The sequence below is a fragment of the Nomascus leucogenys genome, chromosome 22a (genome assembly GCF_006542625.1).
Source record: "Nomascus leucogenys isolate Asia chromosome 22a, Asia_NLE_v1, whole genome shotgun sequence".
NCBI lineage: Eukaryota > Metazoa > Chordata > Mammalia > Primates > Hylobatidae > Nomascus > Nomascus leucogenys.
The window spans coordinates 6,461,029-6,483,691 of record NC_044402.1 but is presented as its reverse complement, the minus strand read 5'-3'; the positions used below and the strand labels follow the sequence as shown (position 1 = coordinate 6,483,691).

The window sequence follows — 22,663 nt, the reverse complement described above, 5'->3', positions numbered from 1 at the left end:
TGCAATTCGATGGAGAAGTAAGAAGTGTCCAAGCCATGAGGATTCAGTGAGGCACTGCAAGGCCCTGGTCACCCTGGGGGGAGAAATGAACACCCTCCAGGCAGAGCGCTGGGTATGACTCAGGGTTTAGAAATAGGAACGTCTCTAAGCTGAATGAGGCAAGTATCTGACCTGGAGGCAGCCACAGTTTAGTGCTGGAAGCAGACATAAAAACAAACATTCAAGAGCTGCTAAGGCCACGACGGCATTTGGAGCATTTGGAGGAAGCGCCATCCGAGCCACACCCTGCACAGGAAAAGGACCCAGGCCCACAGCAAGCCCTTTCGGAAGGGCTGCTCCTAAACCACCAGGGCTGATCCACTGCTTGGGTGGAGCACAGGCGGGAAGCCCTGCCCGGCCTCTTTTTGAGCTGTGTGTGTGCGCTTGGCGAGTCACAAGCCTCTCTGGGTCCAGTTCTTTCTATGGAAGTCCTGGGTTGCAGGGTTGTTGAGGGAGCCAGTGGCGCACGTGGTGAAGGCCTGGCTCTGCAGCCGGCCAGCTGGGTCCCCGTCACACACTCACACGTGCACACATGCATGCATGCGCACATCCTCACACCATTCATACATGTGCTCTCATGCTCACATGCACACATTCACACACACGTTCACACACCCATGCACTCACACGCCCATGCACGCACACGTTTGCACACGTACGCACATACACACTAAACCCGTTGGGCCTCAGCTTATTCATCTGTCAAGCAGAGACCATGGCAGTGGCTCCGACAGGTGCTTGGCACATGGTAAATGCCCAATACATACGACAGCACTTGGAAATTTGTCCCATTATTTCTTCCTCCCATCTCTGCCAGTTGCCAAGGGCGGCCTCGGAAGGAGACTCTATTAACCAGCACCTATGCAGGGTCAAGGTTACGGAGCTAGTGGGGCCTGCACAGGGAAGGGCTCAGGCAGCAAAAGAGAGGATCACCAGAGTTGGAAAGAAAGGAGGCCAGGCAGACGTAGCGGGAGGGCATTCCAGGACATTCAGGCCCAGAGGGAGGCGGGGGTGGGGCGCTGGAGCCCCCCCCCCTGCCCCGAGCCTGGTTGGGAGCAGGGGCCAGCACCTGCAAAGCCCCCACACAGAGAAGGCTCAGCACATGTTCCTCCCCTTCCCCCGAGATGGAGCACCAGCCTGTGTTGCTATTGGCTGTGTTTTTTCAATTGCCTGCAAAACCCTGTCCTCTTTCCTTTGTGTGGTCTACCAGTCTCTCAGTATTTCATTTGAAAAACAAAGCAACACTTGGACCCTTATGCACAGCTACAGATTTGTCTGCAGTTCTTGCTGTACTTCATAAAGAGAAATGTTAAAACTCTATGTGCAGCCTCGCAGTTGATTTCCCAGTGCCCCCAGAATGCAGCCACCAGCCCCGGGCGCTGTCCTGGGAGCTTCCCCACCCGTGCAAAGGGGAGGACTAGGACCTGGACGCATGGTGGGCGGGAGCAGGGCGGGGATTGAAACCCAGGCAGGCTTGGCCGCGACACAGGGTTTGTGTTGTTTTGTTTTTGAACTAATTTCAGGCTTTCAGAAAAGCCGTAGAAATAGTACAGATTCTCCGTATATCCCTCCCCCAGCCCCATAACCCAAGTATAATCAGCAAACCCGGGATGTCACCAATGTGCAATACTATTAACTCGACTGCACACCTGATTCCGATTGCACCGTTTTCCCACAAACGTCCTTCTTCCCTTCCAGGGTCCTGTCTGGGGTCCCACACTGCTCAGTCCGCATGTCTCCTTTGTGCCCTCCAATCTGGGGCAGCTCCTCAGTCTTAGTCTTCCATCATCCTGAAACTGTGGAAGAACATTTTTCAGTTATTTTGTCAAATGTCCCTCAGTTTGGGTTTGTCTGATATTCTGTTTTGGACGGAAGTTGTTCATTTTTGGCAAGAATCCCACAAAGGTGACGCTGGGTCCTCCTCAGTGCCCCATATGGGGGTTCATGCTGCCAATGCCTTATCATTGGTGATGTTGACCTTGATTCGGTTGGTTCAAGAGGTGTCTGCCAATTACAATGTTGTAATGAATAACCTGTGTGTATCATTTTTGTTGGAGTTGTATATTCAGGATAGATTCCTAGAAGTGAGACTGGTGCATTGAAAGGTACATGTGTATGGGGCTGTTTGGTATTGCCAAATTCCCTTCAAAAGGGTTGTACTAATTTGCATCTCCACCAGCTGCACAAGAAAATACCTGTTCCCTGCAGCCTCACCAACAGAATGCATGGTCGTGGTTTGACTTCCGTTAATCTGATAGGTGGGAAACAGTGTCTCCATGTGGCTTTAAATTGCAGTTTTCAGTGAATGAATATGGACATGTTTTCTTGTTTGAGGATTTTATGTGTGTGAATTGTCTGTTCATGTGTTTTTCCCATGTTTCTTTCAAGTTTTTGGTCCTTTGTCCCTCAGTTGAGTTCTTTATATAGTAGAAATACTAATCCTTTCTCTGTCATAGCCATATTTTCTCCCAGTTTATTGGGGAAAATGTCACTTTTCTTATGAAGGAGTTTTTTTGTCATGCAATTTTTGCAAATGTACTCATCTTTATTGTGTTTGGGTTTTGAGGAATGGTTAGAAAGCTGTTTCCCATGCTTGGATGCAGTTCTTAGTTCACACAGACTCTGTGGGAGCAAAAGAGCAGGCAGGGGACAGAGCGGGTTCTGCTGGAAATGCAAGACAGGGCCAGCTCACTGCAGTGTCTGAAAGGATTATAAAGGGAGTCACGTACACAGGTGGCTCATTTAAATTTGGACAGACTTGTCTAAATTCAGCTAAACACCCTGCTTCATGAAGATGGGGATTTATGTCTTGGTGAATTCCTGAGGCCATGCTCCTCCCATGTGTACATAGACAGACAGTCGGAGAAGGGGGAAAGGGTCATGTTCCAGTGTGTAGATTCAGCCCTAGTACTTTGTGTTCCTTCACTGCACTCCCATTTTACAGATGGAGAAACTGAAGTGCAATTAAATAACCCTGCAAAGATCGAAAAGGCAATGGAGGAAGAGTTGGCATGAGCCCACCTTCCTCCAGGGCTCATACCTCTTGTCACCTCAACCTGGTGGCTTTGGAGGGGTGGGGACGGGGTGCTTATTTCTTCCCCAGGAAACCTGCTCCTGGTCCTCAAGCCACTTAGGATCATGGCATCCCTGCCCCACGCTATGGCCCACATGGTCCTGGGCCCTGCCAGCCCACTGTCATCAGGCTTGCCCCCGTCTCAGACACGCCCTTACTTTTCATGCTGTTGGAAGGCTGGGCCTCCCGCCTCCCCCGGGGTCCACTACTGGGACACCTGAGCATCTCCCCAGGACAGCTAGTCCCCTAATGCACTGTGTAACGCCCCACAAAGATCACGCTGGAATCCAGCGAACCCCTACCCCCGGCCCCAGAAGGGAGGAGCCGAACTGCTTCTGTCTGGTACGGGAGACTCTGGAATGAGCCTCCACTTTCTTTCAGGAGGTTCCTTCTCCACTTCAGCTCAGCCCCAGCACCGCCATGCACTGCCCTGCTTTTGTCCACTGGGAAAACTGCCATCTGCTGGGGCCAAGCTCCCACATCTCCTCCTCTAGGCGCCCCCAAGGGGGGCACTTGCCCCACCGATGTGCCAAGATCAGCCCATCCATTTGGGGGAGTCTGGCCCCTGCAGGTACGCAGCAAATTGCGGATACAATAAAATACCATTTCCCACCTATCAGAAAAGGGAGATGAGCGATGCAGTAACAAATAATGGCATTGATGGACATGGGGAGAGTGGAAGGGCAGTGGCGCGATCTTGGCTCACCGCAACCTCCACCTCCCAGGTTCAAGTGATTTTCCTGCCTCAGCTTCCTGAGTAGCTGGGATTACAGGCATGCGCCACCGCACCTGGCTAATTTTGTATGTTTAGTAGATATGGGATTTCTCCATGTTGGTCAGGCTGGTCTCAAACTCCAGACCTCAGGTGATCCACCCACCTCGTCCTCCCAAAGTGTTGGGATTACAGACGTGAGCCACTGCGTCTTTTTTTCTTCAGCATTTTCTGGGCACCTACTATGTGCAAGGAATAGCCTCAACACAGTGCCGGGTTGGACACAGCCCTGGCGATACACAGGGCCTCGAATGTCACCTGCAAAAGAAAATCAGTGCAGCAAGGGCACTACACCGTGCAGTGACATGGGGCATCACTGCAGAGTTTAAACACAGAGAACTGGGCTGGACGAGAGGCCAAGGGCAGAGGAGGCAGGTGCTGGCTCCTTGTGCTTGTTGAATACACAGATGCAGTGCAAGCTTGTTTTATATATTGGTTATTTAGTTAGCCGGGTACAGTGGCGCATGCCTGTAATCCCAGCTACTCGGGAGGCTGAGGCAGGAAAATCACTTGAACCTGGGAGGTGCAGGTTGTGGTGAGCCAAGATCGCGCCACTGCACTGCAGCGTGGGCAACAAAAGCGAAACACATCTATACTGAGGAGCCTTTATTTATGCAATAAACAGGAGCAAGAAATCCCAAATGCATCCAATGCAAACAAAGAACTAGCTCTTGGCCGGGCATGGTAGCTCACACCTGTAATCCCAGCACTTTGAGAGGTGGAAGCCGGCAACATAACAAGACTCCGTCTCCACCAAAAAAAAAAAAAAAAAAAAAAAAGGCCAGGAGCGGTGGCTCACGCCTGTCACCCCAGCACTTTGGGAGGCCGAGGTGGGCGGATCACGAGGTCAGGAGTTCATGACCAGCCTGGCCAGCACAGTGAAACCCCGTCTCTACTAAAAATACAAAAATTAGCCGGTAATGGCGGCAGGCGCCTGTAATCCCAGCTACTCGGGAGCCTGAGACAGAGAATCACTTGAACCCAAGAGGCGGAGGTTGCAGCGAGCCAAAATTGCACCACTGCATTCCAGCCCGGGCGACAGAGCGAGACTCTGTCTCAAAAAAACAAAACAAAAAACAAAAAAATTAGCTGGGCATGGCGGTGCACGCCTGTAGTCCCAGCTACTCGGGAGGCTAAGGTGGAAGGTTCACTTGAGCCTGGAAGGTCGAGGCTGCAGTGAGCCACGATCACACCACTGCACTCAGCCTGGGCAACAGAGTGAGACCCTGTCTCAAAAAACAAAAAGCCACCTCTTGTCTCAAGTTTCTGGTCGGGTCCAGGAAGGTACCTGCTCAGTGGAACAGAACCCAAGGCCTCTACTTAGAGCTCCCTGGGCGGCACTGCCACCAGGGGGCGCGAGCGGAGCAGGGATATGGGGATTCCCAGGGGCGCTCCCCGGGGATAAAGGGAGAGCGTGTGGGTCATTTGGTTTTGACCAGGGTGGAGATGGAGGTTTGGTTTGTCCTGCTGGAGTGGCAGAGAAGGGCTCTGTGGACTTCCTCTGCCATTTCCCATACATGACAGGTTCTAAAACCCCCTTCTTCACCCACACAGCTGCCCCAGCTGTCTGGGGACTGTGCTGGCTGTGGGGTGGAGGAAGGGCGGTCCAGTGCGTCCCGACCTTCCTACCAGCGGGCTTTGGCTGCACTGACTGTTGTTTGCGCCTCTTTGGACTCATTTGAGGGATGCTGCCTGGTGGGCGACAAATGGTTTTTAACCCAAGTTGTACTTTGTTGCAAGTTTGCAGAAATTACTTATTTTAAAATGTGCAGATTCAATAGCTGAAGCCTGAAGTCTACATAATTGAATGACTAGAATCCTGAGATGATTTAACAAGCGCATATACCCACATTATCCTACTAACTGCACACATTATTTGGGCTTAATTTTTCTATTTCCTCTGCTTGTAATCTACTTTCCTTCCAATCAGATACACAGCAATTCTATTCTTCCAGTATCAGCTGTTTTATAATCATCACCCTGACAGCAGAACTACATCCTTGTACTCATTTAATAACTATTTATCATCCTCTACCTTCCCATTTTCAAAAAGGAATAATTTAAATGCTCCAGAAATTGGAAAAAATTGAAATTTGACCTTTATTAACTGGGTTAATTGTCAAAATCTCTGCTTGTAAAAAAAAATTAATGACCAAAAAGTGTAACTTTTAGAGTTTCCACGATTAGGTTAATGTCCAAGGAAGTATAAACTTTGACCTTTTTGACACATGTCATAAGTAACATCTATCCTAATAAATTGCTACCTGTGAGCAATTATAAAATTTTCCCTGTATCCAATCATGCAATTTAATTGCTGCTGGAAATCCTGGCTTCCTTAGAGATAGCCTGGAGGATTATTTGATGCCTATGGGAGTCATTTTGTTTGTTTTAGGGAGGTTTATTAATTCATTTGGATTTCTAAACATTAAAATGTTCATGAATAAAGATCCTAGCTGCTTTGGCCACAGGCAGCTAGGGCAGTAAACAAAACTTGTCACAGGAATGAAACAGAAACAAGATTCTACACTCAGGTGTGGCCCATCAACGAACACAGATCCTCCAATTGCCTTGTGAACTGCCCATTTAAGATATACTGAAGTATGTGTGGCTGGCGTGATTTTTCTCGGTTACTGCTCACAGTCAACTGAACCCCAAATGGGAATAAGAGGTGGTTTTTAAAATGTCATCACTTTAAAAATAGATGTTTGCAAACCAGTACTGGGAAGCGGGACTAGTTCCATACACCAATCTCATAACAGGCTTCAGTTGCAGCAAAGGAAACAGGGACTTCACTGTCACTTATGGGTCACCCCAAAGCTATGATGCCTAGGTCCCCTCTTGTGACTGCATCACTCATTTGGGAGATCCCAGAATGTTGGAAAACAGGAAATGCAGTATCTACAAACATGAAGGTGACCCTAGCTTCCTGAGGCGAGCTTTAAAATACTTACATTGTTGGGGGAAAATCAGACACTCAACTTCTCTGTTGTTTGGTAATAGAAATGAACCCCTATGAGGGGAAAAAAAATAAGTCAGACTAAGAACACACAGGTAATCCACAATTTTGTATAAGGTGGGGATTAAAAGTCTATCCAGCCTATTTTCCATTAAGATTTGGAAAGTGGAGCATATATTAAGAGCTGGCTTGGGCACAGCTCACCACAGGAGGCCATCCGTTCCTCCACAAGCTCCTCGCCGACAAGCACCCTGTGTCATTTGGCCCCAGCACATAGGAGATGCTCAAAGAAGTGCTGGGTGAATCAGTGGACGTCATCACTAACTCAAAGCGTTTCTGGGGAGAAAGCACGGACAAGACCATTGGCTAAACATGATGGCTGGGACCCACACTTGTCACCTGTGGAACAGGGCTTCCGCCCTCCACCACCTGTGGGCAGGAGCCAGCGGCAGCCCACCGCCTGCTTAGATCCTTGAGGGGAGGGTTTGCACCTCAGGGGTCTCAGATCTCCGGTATTCTGTGCCTCAGAGAACACTGAGTTAACCTGGAGAGGCCGCTGTGTCCCACCCTGTCTTAGGATGCCCTTTTCACCCCTTACCCTCCTCCCGGGCATCTTCAGATCCAGCAGCGCTGAGTGAGCCCCTGAAGAAACAGACCTCCTCTTTTGTCATCACAAAGTAAAGCTGAAAGGCAAACGTGGCTTGGCTTTTAAGACGCTCAGTACTCAGCCTGGTTAACATACGCCAAGCAGCCAGACCCTTCCCTTCAATGCTCTGCTCCCAGCCGGGAGCTTTTGTGAACGTCGGTGGCGCGTGAGTCACCGGCTCCCACGGCATCTCAACATGTGGCAGAAGTGTACAAAACCAGGCTGCTCCACACTCAGTATCCACTCAGGGCTCAAGTCTTGCAAAAATAACACTGTAAAGCGCTTTTATGTAAAGCACCACCTTGGTGACAGCCTGCAGTATGTCGGGGTTTCTGTCATAGCACCTGCTTTTTAAGAGCAGGGCTGTAAGGAGGGAAGGAGGTTATTAACCACCCTGAGTCTGATCTAGGCTGATACTCACCACGCAAGTGCGGAGCAGGAAATACAATTCCATTTTCCTTTTTTCCCCGATATAACTTTTCAAAAACACCCATTCTGGTCCTTTGAAAATCCAAGGAGTGTTATGACCACATTTCCTGACTAATTATACTGCAGTCTTAATGGTGTCAACACTTACATTAGATAACATTAGCCCAATGCTAGTTATTTTGACAATCGTCGATGACCAAAATAAAACAAACGTTTTAATTTTTGTATGAGAGAGCAAGAACTGTTTTTCTAGATGCATTTCAGGATTCACCTGACAACATCTTCCGGTGCTAGCATATTATTTCCTGGTGCCAGCTAGGGTATTATTTCCAAAACTAGGCTGGGTGGGGTGGCACACAATCGTAACTGCCATCTCTTGCTGCTCAGTAAGTTGTCATTTGCAGATGCATTTAGGGGAGGGTTTGTTTAGAGTTGCTTGAAAACTTAAAGCCAAGAAATTCACAGGTGCTTGTTGGATGGCAGTTCATACTGAAATATATATATGTATGTATAAAGTCAGTCAGCAAATATTTTCAGTTTGAGATACGTGCCAAGTCTGGGAAAGGCACGGAGAATGTGACAGTGGGGTATGGACGGGAGGTCCACATGTTGAAGCCACATGGCTGAGGGGAATATTTCACCACCCACAGAAATCCCCGCAACTCAGAATGTGCCTCCAGTCTGCCATTAGTCCAGATCTTGGGCTGACTGACATCGCTCAGCCAGTCACAGTGGGAACCAACCACTGGATAGCTACTGTGTCCCAGGCACTGTGACAGATTTACATCTATTATTGCAGCAACCTCCTGGGGTTATTCCATTTTGCAGATGAGAAAATCAACACCCTGCACATCAAGAAACTTGCGCGGGGGTCACAGATGATAGGGGAAGGTAGAGGGTCCGGATTATACTTTAGGTTCTGCAGATTTCAAAGCCCATGTTTGGGATGAGCTGCTTCTCTGGGCTAAAATTTTGTGTATGGGCTAAAGTGCAAACACTCTTCATAGACTAGGCACTGAGGTGAGAATCTGCTCATTGGTTCCTTTTTGAAGAGGAAGTTTTGCATGACTGACGGGTGGAGTGTGAGGGTGGGAAGCTCTGCACACCCTGCAGAAAGGGGCACAGCCGGCAGGGGGAGCCCACCCTCACGCATCCTCCAGGTACCTTCCTAGGACTTTAAGCTGACTGGATCCTACAAGCAGCTCCTCCGGAACCTCATTAAAATGGAGGAGGATGGTTGAGGTTCAAGCCACAACTTGATCCTTTTCTACCATCTTGAGGAGTCAGGCACAAGCGGCAGAAACAGGAAGCAGGAGGGCGAGGGAATGGAGAGAGAAGAAAGGAGTGTGATTTTAAAACCACCCTGGGACTTCGGAGGCGCGCGGGCCTCCCACTTGGTTATGATTGTTCGGTCAGTCTGGAAGCCTCCCCAGAGCCCGCACTCTGCACCACGTGCTGTACGAGACTCTAGGAATTCAAACAGCCAGGTGGGGACACACAGGGCCTCACCAGCACCAGCACTTCCACGTTCACTTTCATGTCAAGTTTGGCCTAACCCACGTTGAGGAGCTTCTCTGTTGCCTGAAGAGGAAGAATATGAGTTTGGGGAAAGTTTTCTATACACACACGTATATATGTATTCGTATGTGTGTATGTATGTGCTCAAATATACCAAGTAGGTTTATATAGAAATAGGTGACACACATGTGCGTGCACAGATACGCCTGCGTTTGGGCCAAGAAAAGCTGCCCAGAAGTGAGAGGGTATCAAGAGGCTGTTAAAGACCAAGAGCTGATGGACAGTGGTGTGATGACCTGAGTTAAGGTTCCCAACTCCATAAACTGCTACTGAGTCCACACAGGGACTTCCCAGTCCTTTCACCTTGTTTCTAAGGGATCTACCAAGGGTGGCATCTGTGAAGGGAGCAGCAATCACCAGGAGGCGCCCTCCTGAAGTCCATCCATTACGAGAGCTGCACAACTGCACGTGTGCTCTCCCTGCAGGCCCCGGGGCGCCAGCACTGCGGTCAGGAACCAGTGACCAGCATCTTCACAGGACTCTCCCCCAGAAGCCTGAACTTCTCAGCCCCTCCTGTGCATGGCTGGCTCTTCCCTGCCTCCCTCCATACCCTCAAGGGCTCACCCCACCTCCATATCTCACAAATGGAGCCCTAAGCCCAGCCACGTGCCACCATCTCCAGCGCCAAAGCATGTGTCCACCCACTCACGCAGCCTGGTATGCTCTGCCACGCCTACCGTTCAGACATCTGCCTCAGTGCCTCAAGGGCAAGGCTTCTTGAGTCTCTGAATTACCCACAGAATCTGTATTCCACTAAGAACACAACTGTTGCTAAGTCCAGGGCTGAGGTTCCCAAATCAATGGACAGATGACGCACGCTGCTTGCTGGCACAGCATGGATGATTTTGCTATCCCCAGTCTCAGGAACATCTCCTGCTTCCTGGGAGTGGCTCCGGCTTAGAAGATGGTCATCACAAACATTCAATGGCTGTTTAACATGTACAGGAAGAGCACGCAGCTTTTCAACGCACCCAGCACTGCTGAGGTGGAGAGTGTGAGGCTCCCTGAAGGAGGTGACAGAAACTCCTAACAACTGGCCCAGGATCCCACTCCTGGAACCAGGTCCGAGTGGTCCAGACACCCCGATGGCTGCGCCTGCTCACCTCCAGAGCAGCAGGCATGTGCCCTCTCACAGCAGGCGTTAGGGAGTGCTCTCTCCCTTGGCTGAATTCTGCCACCCAACCCCTGGCCCTAGCTGTGCCTTTTGCAGACCCAGAATGAGTCTCACCCTCCTTCAGGCGACAGCTCTTCAAATCTGTGAAGACAGGAAGATCATGTCCCTGCTAAGACTTCCTCTCTCCAGCCCAAGTACACCCAGGACCAGCAGGGCAGCTTCATTTAAATAACAAATTTGCCAGTGCATTTAAATACAATTCAAGTTATTCAAATTCAATTTACATACAGAATTTTAGGAATACATTAGATAAGGGGCTGCTGATTAAAATAGTAGGGTGACCCTTAATGACATTACTGGATCCTACCCTACACCCACCTCAAATTGACATTTAAATAAAAATGAGTCAAATTCCTGAGTCAGGTTAGCTCTCCCGCATTACTCGCATTTGTTTTGCCAGATCAATAACAATACGAGCACGGTGCAGAAGCAGCTGCTCACTTCAGCTAGGGTTACTGTCAACACTGTCACATCTGGGCTCTCTGCAAAGTACCCTCCAAACCAACTACCACTATCATTCCCTATTTTCTTCACAGTCAGTGCCATTTCGGTTCTGAGCTCAAGTCACATGCACTTTCATTGGACTGGCTTTATTCTTTTGCTCCTACAACGTACGTATTAATCACCAAGGAAATCTAAACCGGTGGCCGGGTGCGGTGGCTCACACCTGTATTCCCAGCACTTTGGGAGGCAGAGGCAGGCTGATCACCTGAGGTCAGGAGATCAAGACCAGTCTGGCCAACACGGTGAAACTCCATCTCTACTAAAAAATAAAAAAATTGGCCAGGTGTGGTGGTGGGCACCTGTAATCCTAGCTACTCGGGACGCTGAGGCAGGAGAATTGCGTGAACCCAGGAGACAGAGGTTGCAGTGAGCTGACATGGTGCCACTGCACTTCAGCCTGGGAGACAAAGTGAAACTCCGTCTTAAAGGAAAAGAAAAAAGAAAATATAACTGATGATTTATAGAAAATTGATTCCCTCATTTTTAAGTGGAGGTTTAATTTAGCATAACCCTGTGTATTGGGAACCTGGAACTATTTTTAATGTCTTACCCCATCTCTCAAAAAAAATTACATACATCTCTTAGCCTATTCTAGAAACCACTGGGGGAAAAACCACCTATCAATTGCCAGTTTACATGAAAAACAGGGAAGTTTTTCTAGGCCGGTGAAATCTAATTGCTAACTATTTACACAAATAACACATAGAGCTAATGAAACAGAAGCAGAGCCTGGCATGTTTCCAGTAACTAGCCTGAACAGCCTCTTATCCAAAAGCATTCAGAAGAAAGTAAACTTTAAAATGATTTGAGAGAAAGGTCTATTTTCATGACAGATGGCAATGAGGGTTCTTCAATGCCAATTTAATCACTTTCCCTCAATTTTCAAATGCTTAAGTTGTAGCTCCAAGTGTCTGTGCAGGCAGCACTAGAGCTGCCGAACTGCGGCGGGGCAACGAGGATGACTAATGTGTGCTGTGGTCTCGCCTGCCTTTGCGAGTCATTTTAGGGCAATCCTACCCAACTCAGGAAAGTAATGCTGTTCAATAGATACTGTCTTCTGACATCAAAACAGTTCCGTTCTTGTGGGTGCCATTATGTCATGCAGAGGCTGTTCCCAACTGGAAGCATACTTCATCTCTTTTTGATCCAATAATCTTAACAACCAAGTCTGTCAATGGAGAAATGACAGAAAAAACAGTTCTTAATCTTTAAGCAGGGACTTTGGACAATTTAGTACCATTCTTTTCACAAGTAAATGAAGAAACTGGGTCCCAGGAACCGACATCACAACACCCATTAAAGGTGGCGCTGGAACAGGAGCCTGGGATCCCGACTCCAGTCTGGCGCTATCCCAGCTCCATGGGAACTCGAACTTTGCCAGGGAATAGTTTGAAAACCCAGCTGTCTCATGATGTTATTCTATGTTTGAACTGTATATATGTTTTCAAAAAAGACTTTTTATTATTAGGCTTGAAAACTTTTAATCCTATAAGAAGATAATTCTATGGACAAATTGGTCATCAAAGTTCTAGAAGGCTCTGGGGCTTCTAGAGTAGAAAACTCAAGTACTACAAAGCTATTGCCTTTTAGAAATTGACACTAAGCTTTACAGACTATTTAATATTTTTGGTAAGGTATCTCAGGTGTAAGGCTGATACGAGAGGTGGCAATCACATGCTTCCTCCTGGTATACATCAACAAGCTAGGAAAGGTACAGGCGTCAACGCCAGGAAATGTTCCAGCCTCACGCAGACATGAAGCTTGAATCCAGCGCCCAGTGCAGCAGATAAATTAACCTACTGAGCAACACACGCAATGCCTTGAAGAGTTAAATTTATCTCAACTGTCGGGGGGATTAGGCAATTGATCTGCAGAGCTATGTCTTCCCCAAGAGAAACTCCTAGAGCATCCTTAAGACGACCTGTGTTGCAGCAGCATTTATCAAACAGTTGGGGGAATAATTCACGTTTTCAAAATCAGCGGTGTACTTAGGACATCAGAGACAATGTGAAAATTTGTGGTAAAGAAAAACTGGTTATCAGTAAACCTGAAAACTGGTGGCAGAAGGAGACAGATCCCTCTCCCACCCCAAGGACACGGTCCCAACCTTTTCCTTCCCCTAAATCCTAAGGACTCGTTTTCTTGAGTTCCCGCTGCCTGCATAGATGGGCAGGCTGATGAGGGGGGCTCCTGCAGGCCTCTGGGCCCCACAGCTGTGCCTCAGTAGCCCCCAGGTTAGCAAAGCCCAGGGCAGGAGGTCAAGGTTCAAACAATGCTTGGGCAGTAAGATGGTTTGTGTAAAAGCTAAACTCACAGGGCCTGTCCCACTCCAAAAAAAGGAATAGACAAAAATATTAATCATGTTTTTCTTTTAATAAGGGTTTTTACTCAAAAGTGTAGCTTTGAAAATCTCTAGCTTGTTGTGAAAACCAGGAAAGCCAAGGAGCTGCCTCACACTGCACACCACCACGTGAAGCTGTGGGCCGCTGTGTGTTTGCAAACTCTCCATTACCAAGGCTGGAATCAAATGCACCACTTTAAAATCAGAGCCAACATTTAAAATTAGGAGGATGATGCATGTCCTACTTTGATTCAAGGAGAAAGGACAAGTTCTTAGTACAGTAAAACAAAACACAAAAGTAAACAAATCTTTAGAAATCACTATATATATGTGTGTTTATATACATATATTTTTATATAATTAGGATTATCATCAACATTTCAAACTATTAAAAATAAGGTTGCCACCTTACCTTTTCTTTTGGTAATGGGGTGTTATTTTTTTTTTTAAGGAGAAAAACCAAACATTTTGCCCAGATTCTAAAGTTTCTCAACTTTAATTCTGTTTACTGCTGTGCAACTTCCCCACCTTCACGCTGAATCCCCAAGTCCCGCTACCAGCTCTGGCTGGCAGGAGGCAAAGCAAACTTTCATTCTGGTCGTCAAGATGACAGGCCCACAAAAGTACAGCTGAGACAGGAACTGAATTCTTCCCCAGGAAGAAAATACCTATGCCCACAATAGGTCTGCAAAATCTCCCACAGGCACCTCTTCTCCCTTTCTTGTGGTTGTTTGTTAACTGGTTTGTTTTGCCTAAAAGCAAGATGGCAATCTTAATCAAAAAGGGAAGCTAGATTTTTAAAATAACTTAAAAAAACCATTTTTATATAAAGCAGCAAAAACATATCTTCCTCTCTGCAGAAAGAAAAATGTTAACAAGGAAACAGCGATGTGAACGGACTGTCCGTCAACTCCTGCTCCACTGGATCCCCCATCCAGCTTCACCTCGAGCTACTTCTTAACTTCAGCAGTGCTGTCTGAAGAAGATCCTTTGGCGTCTTCAACTGCTCTTTTACTTTCTTCTTGATTGAGATTTTCATTTTCAGACCTGGTCCCATTAGGGATAGAGTTTTCACCGTTTACAAGCCCGTTTTCTGTGGCCTTTGCTTTGCTGATTGCCTCTCTGATGTTCAAGGCATCCTGCACTCCAGCCTCCTCCTCGAGATTTCTCAAGACCAAGGGGAGCCTCGAGTCCCCCACGCTGCTCTCCAACAGCCCAAGGTTACTCTCTTCATATTTGGGAAGCGGAGCCTTTTCCTCCATCTGTTGGCGGTAGTATTCCCGGTTGACAGCTGCACTCTTTACTGCTTTTTCCAAAATCTCTTTCTCACCTAAGCGCAATTTGATGGCCATTTTTGCACGAACAGAAAGATCCTGGTTTTTCAAGACGGATTTATCTTCCTGGAAAACAAAAAAGAGCAAAATTAATTACAAGAAGTCTAAACCAGCAAAACTATAGAGACAGAGGGCACAACGGCTGGGGATGGGGATGGGGACATGAGGAAACTTTTTGGGGTGATGGGAGGTTCTAACACTTGACTGGGCAGGTGGTCGCATGACCAGACACATCAAAATGTACGCTTCAGAAATGTGCCTTTTATTGTATGTAAATTATATCTCAATGGAAATGTTACAAAACAAGAAAGAACAGCCTAAATCAAACAGTGCTACCCCATCTGCCAGGGAACTTCACTGATTTAAAAATCACCCTGTCTATCTTGGGCACTGATGTAGCCCCAGGACAGCATGTGGGTGAATGGCATCAGTGAAGGATCGAATGAATGAGAAAGAGGTATTTGAAGTTAGCGGCTCAGTAGTGGACTTAAAAAGCATAAAATGAAAACATGTTTGTGAAATCACGTGAATTAGAAATTATAAAAAGTATTAAATAATTTAAAAAATATCTTCTAATAAACAATGCCTAAATATGATTTTTTTTGTTAAATGAATGGAAAATTTCAAATGCAATCATTTTGCTAAACTATTACAGTAGTTTAGAATTAACAAGAAATCTTTCATTAAACTTTTTTCTTTTTTTTTGAGACGGAGTCTTGCTCTGTTGCCCAGGCTGGAGTGCAGTGGCGAGATCTCGGCTCACTGCAACCTTCGCCTCCCAGGTTCAAGCGATTCTCCTGCCTCAGCCTCCCGAGTAGCTGGAATTACAGACCATGCCCAGCTAATTTCTGTATTTTTAGTAGAGACGGGGTTTCACCATGTTGGCCAGGCTGGTCTTGAATTACTGACCTCATGATCTGCCCCCCTCGGCCTCCCAAAGTGCTGGGATAACAAGCGTGAGCCACCGCACCAAGCCCCATTTCAAATCCTCATTTATTTAGTGTAATTACCTCAATAGTTGTTTTATATGTTTTTAAAAGAAGTGAGGCTCTATCTTCAAGAAACGTCCAAAGTTTGACCTCGTTGTCCCAGCTAACAGGAAATTCCGAGTTCCCCAAGGTGAAGATTCTATCAATAGCGCTGTCTCCCAGCAAGTGTTCTTTCAGTTCTTCTACAAGAAATACAAATGGCAATCTGTTAGGAGGAAAACATAGCACTCCTTCTCATTTGAACAGGCAATCCACCTTAGAAAATACTGTTTCCAACAATGTCATTTTCCCACAGTAAAAGCTGTCCCTATGCAATGGGCCAGGACACTCCTAGACTCTCCAAAGTAGAGCAGAGCTAAGTTTTGGGGAGCAACACCAGGTCAGGCTTTCTTCATTTGGAATCCAGATCAAGCCTTGGTAGCACTCCATTTTTCACTGTTTCTATGAGGGACACTGAGAGCCTTTAGACAGTTTCACAAGATACTTTTTAAAGACAATCTACAGCCATGTACCCCTACCCCTTATTTTGACAATACCCTTTTTGCTAGCCATAAGCTCAGTCACACCGAGTCAAAAAAGACATTTAGGTGAACGATGTAAACAGTGAAAGGAACAAGAGCCACAACAATCCCGCAAGCCCATAACTGTAAATCTGATTGGCACTTATTCTAGTAGGTAACCTGACCAAGCTATTTAAGCCATTTTTGTAACAAGCCACAAACTGAAAGAAGTAAGAGCCTAAATCAAACAGTGCTACCATAAGGAGCACTATCAACATCTTAGTTAATGGGCCGGGCGCGGTGGCTCACGCCTGTAATCCCAGCATTTTGGGAAGCCAAGACAGGTGGATCACTTGAGCCCAGGCATTTGAGACCAACCTGGGCAATGTGGCGAAACCCCATCTCTACAAAAAATACAAAATTAGCCAGGTGTGGTGGCACATGCCTGTAGTCCCAGCTACTCAAGAGGCTGAGGTGCATGGATGACCTGAACCCAGGAGGTGAAGACTGCAGTGAGCTGCGATCGCGCCACTGCACTCCAGCCTGGGCAACTGAGTGAGACCCTGTCTCAAAAAAAAAAAAAAAAAAAAACTTAGTTAATGAAAAATATGCCCATCTCTCTCACTTGTCAGGAATTTAAATAGGAATTACAAATACACACAAGTGAACATATCAATTATCTCCAAATATATTTAAGGAGAGGAAAGAATTCAGCAACTGCTCTTAGCATTTTATCTCCCGGCACATTATCTCCAAAACCAAAACAAGCCGATCCTATTCATGCTGAAGAAACAGACCCATGCTTCTTATGTGATTAGGAGACAGTGTCTCTTTCAGAGCAAAATGCCCCACAGCTGTCACTATTTACAATTCAAACTGAAGAACTGCGGCTGCCAGCAAACCAAACTTTTATTAGTATTAGTTAGAGTAATTCAAAGATCCAGCAATTGTCTTGACATGACAAACTGTCTATGACTAGAGAGAAGCTAAAGAGAATCAACAGACGTAAAAGGATTCAAGCAGTTTTAAGAAAACAGGCTAATGTTCAAAAAAGTTTATTAACTTGTATTTGTTAGTAAAGATCATGATAAAATTCAGGATTTTTAGTTTTGAGTCTTCATTTTATATTCTTTGTATACAACATGGAAGTTGTTTTTTTAAGCTTTCTTAGTGGTTGAAAGTTCTTTTCAAAGGCCCCCAATACGAAGGTTACTGTTTCCTTCCCTCATCTCCTTCCTCAATCTGCCCAAGTTGCACTCTGCAATGATGGAAGCTGCAGGTGTGCAACAGAGCTTTCTCTCTGCTACTTTTAAAAAGTGAAACTGGACTCGTTTCACATTCCTGGAGAAATAAATCCTACAAAAAGGGGAGTAAGACAATGTAGCACGTGGCCTGTCTGGAGCGCAGGAGCTGACCGGGAGCTCCTGCAGCAGATGCCCCCCTGAGCTTTCCTTCAGCACACAGGGCCTGCAGATTATCCCTGCACCTCACTCTGGCCACCACAACCTGTGCTCACCCCAGAGAGTACAGCGCCCAGTGCCCTCCACCCTCTCTCTCTAGCTCCTGCTCAAGCTCCTCCCTCTGCTAAAGGTCTTCAGTCATACCCCTCCCCTCCTGCTCTACCTTGTCCAAACCGTGGCTGAGCTCCAGGGTTTAACTCGAATGCCGTTTCCTCCAGACCCCTAGCGCACTAAGACGTTTTTCCATGTACTATGTTATCTGTGAACCAGCAGGAGCAACATGGGATGTCCTGCACATGGGCTCTGGAGTTAACAGAGCTGGGTTCTAAGTCAGGGTCATCACTTGCTTACTGAGCAACCTCGGCCAAGTTACTTATCCTCTTTGGGTTGTTTGTTTGTTTGTTTTAGACAGGGTCTTGCTCTGTTGGCCAAGCTGGGGTGCAGTAGCAAGATCATGGCTCACTGCAGCCTCAATCTCCCAAGCTCAATCAATCCTCCAACTTCCCAAAGTGCTGGGATTACAGGCACGAGCCACAGCATCCAGCCGACTTTATACTCTTCCCCCACTCCCCACCCAACCGGGTCTCACTCTGTCACCCAGGCTGGGGTTGGCTTACTGCAGCCTTCACCTCCCAGGCTCAAACAATCCTTCTACCTCAGCCTCCTGAGTAGCTGGGACTACAGGCACGTGCTACTATGCCCAGCTAATACTTATCCTCTTTGAAGTGGAATCTCTACATCAGTAAAATGGGAGCACTTATCAATCAAGGCTGATGGGATTAAAATTAAGCATGCACCACATTTAGCAGCATACCTGGCACACAGTGAATGCTTCACAAATGCTAGGAATATCATCACCATCACCTCTCTTAATGATAAATTCCTTGAGTATATGAACTGCAACATTCAATTCTGTATCCATATATATGCAAGAAAAGCTCACAGTTAACCCCTTAACTCATGTTCATTAAATTGAATTGATGAGCCATTACCCAAGTACAAAAAGCACCAAAAGCTCCCACTTGAGTAACTAAATCTAGTGACAGGGTTGCTTATGAGAACAATGACTGTATCTCAGCTTGGGTTCTGCAGTTGGTGTGTGAACTGTCTCTCGTTTTGGGACTAGGTTTTTTCTGCCTCCAGCGTGACATCAAGCCCTGGACTTGTGCTGCACTGCTCCCTGGATCCAGACATTAAAATCAAAGCCAGTGACTGCCAAGCACAGCAGCTTCCCCCACACGGGCCACGACTGCTTCCTCCGACCAAGGAAGTGCTTGGGCAGCTTCCTTCCAGAACATTTGTTCATCTGTTTACTCAGTCAAACATTCATTTACTCATTCCTACTCAGTCTGTTCTGTACAGGATTTAAGGTAGTTAACAACAGCAAAACACACACACACACACACACACACACACACACTTAAAAATTAAACCTCAGGACCAGGAAATTTGTAAGACACATTTTAGGATGAAAAATAAAAACACAACCACGAGAGGTCAAAGCTCAGTATAAGAGACACCAAATGACTTGTTCTAAGCAAATATAAAAGTAGATGCTCAATACATATACTTAACTCTTTCTGGGCCTGAAATAAGAGGCTGTAGCCAGGAACATTTTGTGTTCTACACAGATTCTGTTTGCAATGTTATTTACTCTAACAGGATGCTTGGCATTAAAATGCTTGCTGGCAATTTCAGATTTAGAATGCAGAGTAGGTTAACAAATAAAGTCCTACGGTCCACGTATGCCACAGCTGACTACACAACATCACAGCATCAACTGATCCTGAACTGCTCTATGTAAGTGAAAAAGACTAGTGCCCTGTGAGTGAAATGAGGCTCTGTCAGGCAACAAATGTAGAATTTTGATATATTTACCCCATCGAAGATGTTTTAAGTTTTCTTCAAATGCAGTTGAGAATTATTTGTGTATTACAAATTAATACTGACAACACATCGAGGATTTAATAAAACATTTCCAGCATAAAACAAATCAATTTCTTCTTTCTCCAGTATTGCCATCTTGTCTCGTCCCAAAAGTATTGTAGTTTTAATCCACTTTTCCGACCTTTAATCCGAATCCCTATGCTTTACATTTTCATGATTTAAGAAGAAAAAAGTCAACATCTCTTTTTTCCTGAAATGACTTACCTTCAGTCATGCAGAATACTCGGAGAAAAGCCAAAAGCTGAGCAGAGATGGGCGGCTCCGTAAAATGCAATGCAAAAACGCTGGAACTGATAAAAGCAGAAAGCAAGATAAGTCACCCTGCTGCGGTTACCCACTTGCTCCAAACTGAGATCCCTTAAGTCTACAGTACGTGTGGTTGTCCTCAAGGAGAGCTGAGCTGGAATGGGTCATTCCAGCTCCTCATCTGAACTGTAAGCACGATTTTCAGCCCCTGCAAAAGGCCACAGGCTGGGGCAGAGGCAAGTGGACATCCAGAATTGGAGTCCATCCTCACAAGCTTTTCCTAGAGCCTAACAGCTATAATCTCAGGTTGCACACAACACATTCAAAAAATTAAACATACACATGGTTTTTAAAAAGTGTTAACAATAATTTATGTTGAGTTTACACTTTAATCATTAATCAAATATTGACAAGTTCAATAAAAAAAGGTCTGGATAATCCATTTTCATTAAGAATGGTTCCTCCATTCCCTGGAGAATTAATGAATCCTAATTCCTGTCTTCTTTATCATTTTATGCCTCAAACGCAAGAAAATCTTAAAGAATTTAACTAGAAATTCTTGAAATCACTGAGGATCATGACTTCATTACAGAAACTAATGGTAGCAAAGAATTAAATGAAACAAATTGATCCGGGCCATTAACCTTTTCAAGGTGAAAGACATGAATGATACGAAAGTACTTATTTAACTTAATGAGGATTTCAGGCCATATCCCCCAGAACTGACTGTGAATGCGCCCAACGACACAATTATGTTTATCTGAAAACGCTGGTAAGTCACCAAGCGTCGCCATGGCTTAAATTTTCTGTGCCACAGGGATAAACGAATTAAGACAAACTACTGGAGAGAAGTTTTATTAACACACCAATTAAACACTATGTAACCGGAAATAGTTCAAGTACTGCAGGAAAGGGCCAACCGATGTTTTTCTACGTACGTGGGGATGCCGGCACGAGCCAAGACCTCGGCCTTCATGGCGTAGAGTCTGTCACTTTTACTCACTCCAAGCTTTATTTTCACTCTGTCGTGTGAGTTATTGTCAAAGAAAAAACCACTGTGGATCACAAACTCTGCATTGGATCGAGTGCCATAAAAAATGTAAATCTGAGATGCAGTAAAGAAAGAAGAAAAGGGCATTAGACAAACTTGGCATGTATTCTTAACACAGAGTAGGGTAGAGGCTTAGTGCTACTTTACATTTAGACACTGAAAGCATTGATACACCTGTTTGGTATAGGTTGCAAGGGTGAAGCTGTGCAATTTTCCCAACTTTCCAAACTGTCTGAGACCAAGCACCGACTTCCACCACCGCGTGGAGAGGAGAGGAGAAGCCAGGAAAAAGTACCAGCAAAGGCCTTACTAGTACTCAAAGGACCCCAGGTGCCCTGGGGTCACCAGGCCTCTATTATAATCCTCTTCTCCTTCCAAAGGATAGCAAGGCTATTACTATAAGATTGCATTTTAAAATTCACCAAGTTCTTCCTGTCCTTTTAATACAGCAGGGTCTTTTCTGGAACTTAAAGCAGTATCTTTCAGAAACTTATTTCTAGATCCTGTGGCAATTAATCCTGCACCTAGCAGGTGGGTTTATAAACTTTTCTGAAGAAGGAACAGATCAGTACTTTGCTAGACAAGTATTTTTCATTTTGTCTCAACTGGAATGTCAATTATGGATGTGAGTTCCATGACTGTACTGTCTGCTTGGGTGTAGACTGATAGAATGTAGGAATTTATAGACACGTATTTTCAAACTCACCCAAAGGCTTACCCCTCCTCCCACCCAAACTACTAGATTAAAAAATCAGAGATTAAAATGAAAGTATAAGACAACAGATTCCCTTGCTTTTGCCCCTTACTCTCATAAAGAAAGTTCTAATCAGTAGAAAAAATAAAGGCAACACAGTTTGTGAAATGTTAAAAATTGTTTTAGTGTCATAACACACTTTATTTTCAGTTAACAGTGTTACAAATATTTACAAATATTAGGCCAATTGTGCAAGTAACTGTGTTTAAATCTTTTTCTCTGTGGACCCAAAACACAATGCAAAGCACAACAAGTGAGTAAAGCACAAGTGAATATGTGTACTACGGGTTCAGGTCTCAAGATGTGTTCCAGAAAAACAATCCTCAACGTCAATTCCACATTTTTTCCCCCTAAGTTAAGTTCCTTTTTAAGATTACCAACACAGTGTTAACTTAGTGCCCACTGGCTGGCTCACATCTTGTGAGATGCCACAAGACCCACCTGCTCTCCAGCCCGAAAATCCTGCAGAGCCACACACTCACAGCGGTCATCTTCCAGGTTGTAACCAGTAGTGATCTAGCCCGGGGGGGGCGGGAGGAAGGAAATGATGGTGAGGCAAACACACGTACATCTCACTTAATCTATGAGCTTGTTTCCGGCAATCAGAGGAAAAAGGGGATCCAAAGGTACTCAAAAGGGTGCATCTGAATGCTTTGGAAAATGGGGCAAAGAACCGCTTGAGCACTGAGGTTAACTCTAGTTATATCAGAGATGATTATGGAAAATTACATACCTGAAATAAAGGAAGTACAGTTAGATAAAGAGACTGTACAGATTGTCACTTGCTGGACTCAACAAAACATAATCGCCTCTGGGCCTCCCTGGTGGCAGTGAGGGCAGTGAGCCCACAGGCCACGCCTCCCACAGGTG

General features: G+C 45.8%; 1 protein-coding gene across 4 annotated transcripts in view; it reads right to left on the bottom strand.

The window, feature by feature from the left end:
- Nucleotides 1-12,011: 12,011 nt before the first annotated feature.
- SETD3 (SET domain containing 3, actin histidine methyltransferase) overlaps nt 12,012-22,663 on the bottom strand; it is an 85,264-nt gene continuing 74,612 nt past the window's right edge. For 2 of the 4 annotated variants that reach the window (XM_030804060.1, XM_030804061.1), the window contains exons 9-13: nt 22,235-22,309; nt 20,927-21,093; nt 19,947-20,032; nt 15,857-16,017; nt 13,524-14,912 (exon numbers count right to left, since the gene is read on the bottom strand). In XM_030804060.1, coding sequence (XP_030659920.1) covers nt 14,463-14,912; nt 15,857-16,017; nt 19,947-20,032; nt 20,927-21,093; nt 22,235-22,309 — 939 coding nt within the window. In that variant the 3' untranslated portion in view covers nt 13,524-14,462. Of the gene's footprint in view, nt 12,340-13,523; nt 14,913-15,856; nt 16,018-19,946; nt 20,033-20,926; nt 21,094-22,234; nt 22,310-22,663 lie in introns of those variants that run through there. The other 2 variants (XR_004028029.1, XR_004028030.1) reach the window with 2 other exon arrangements.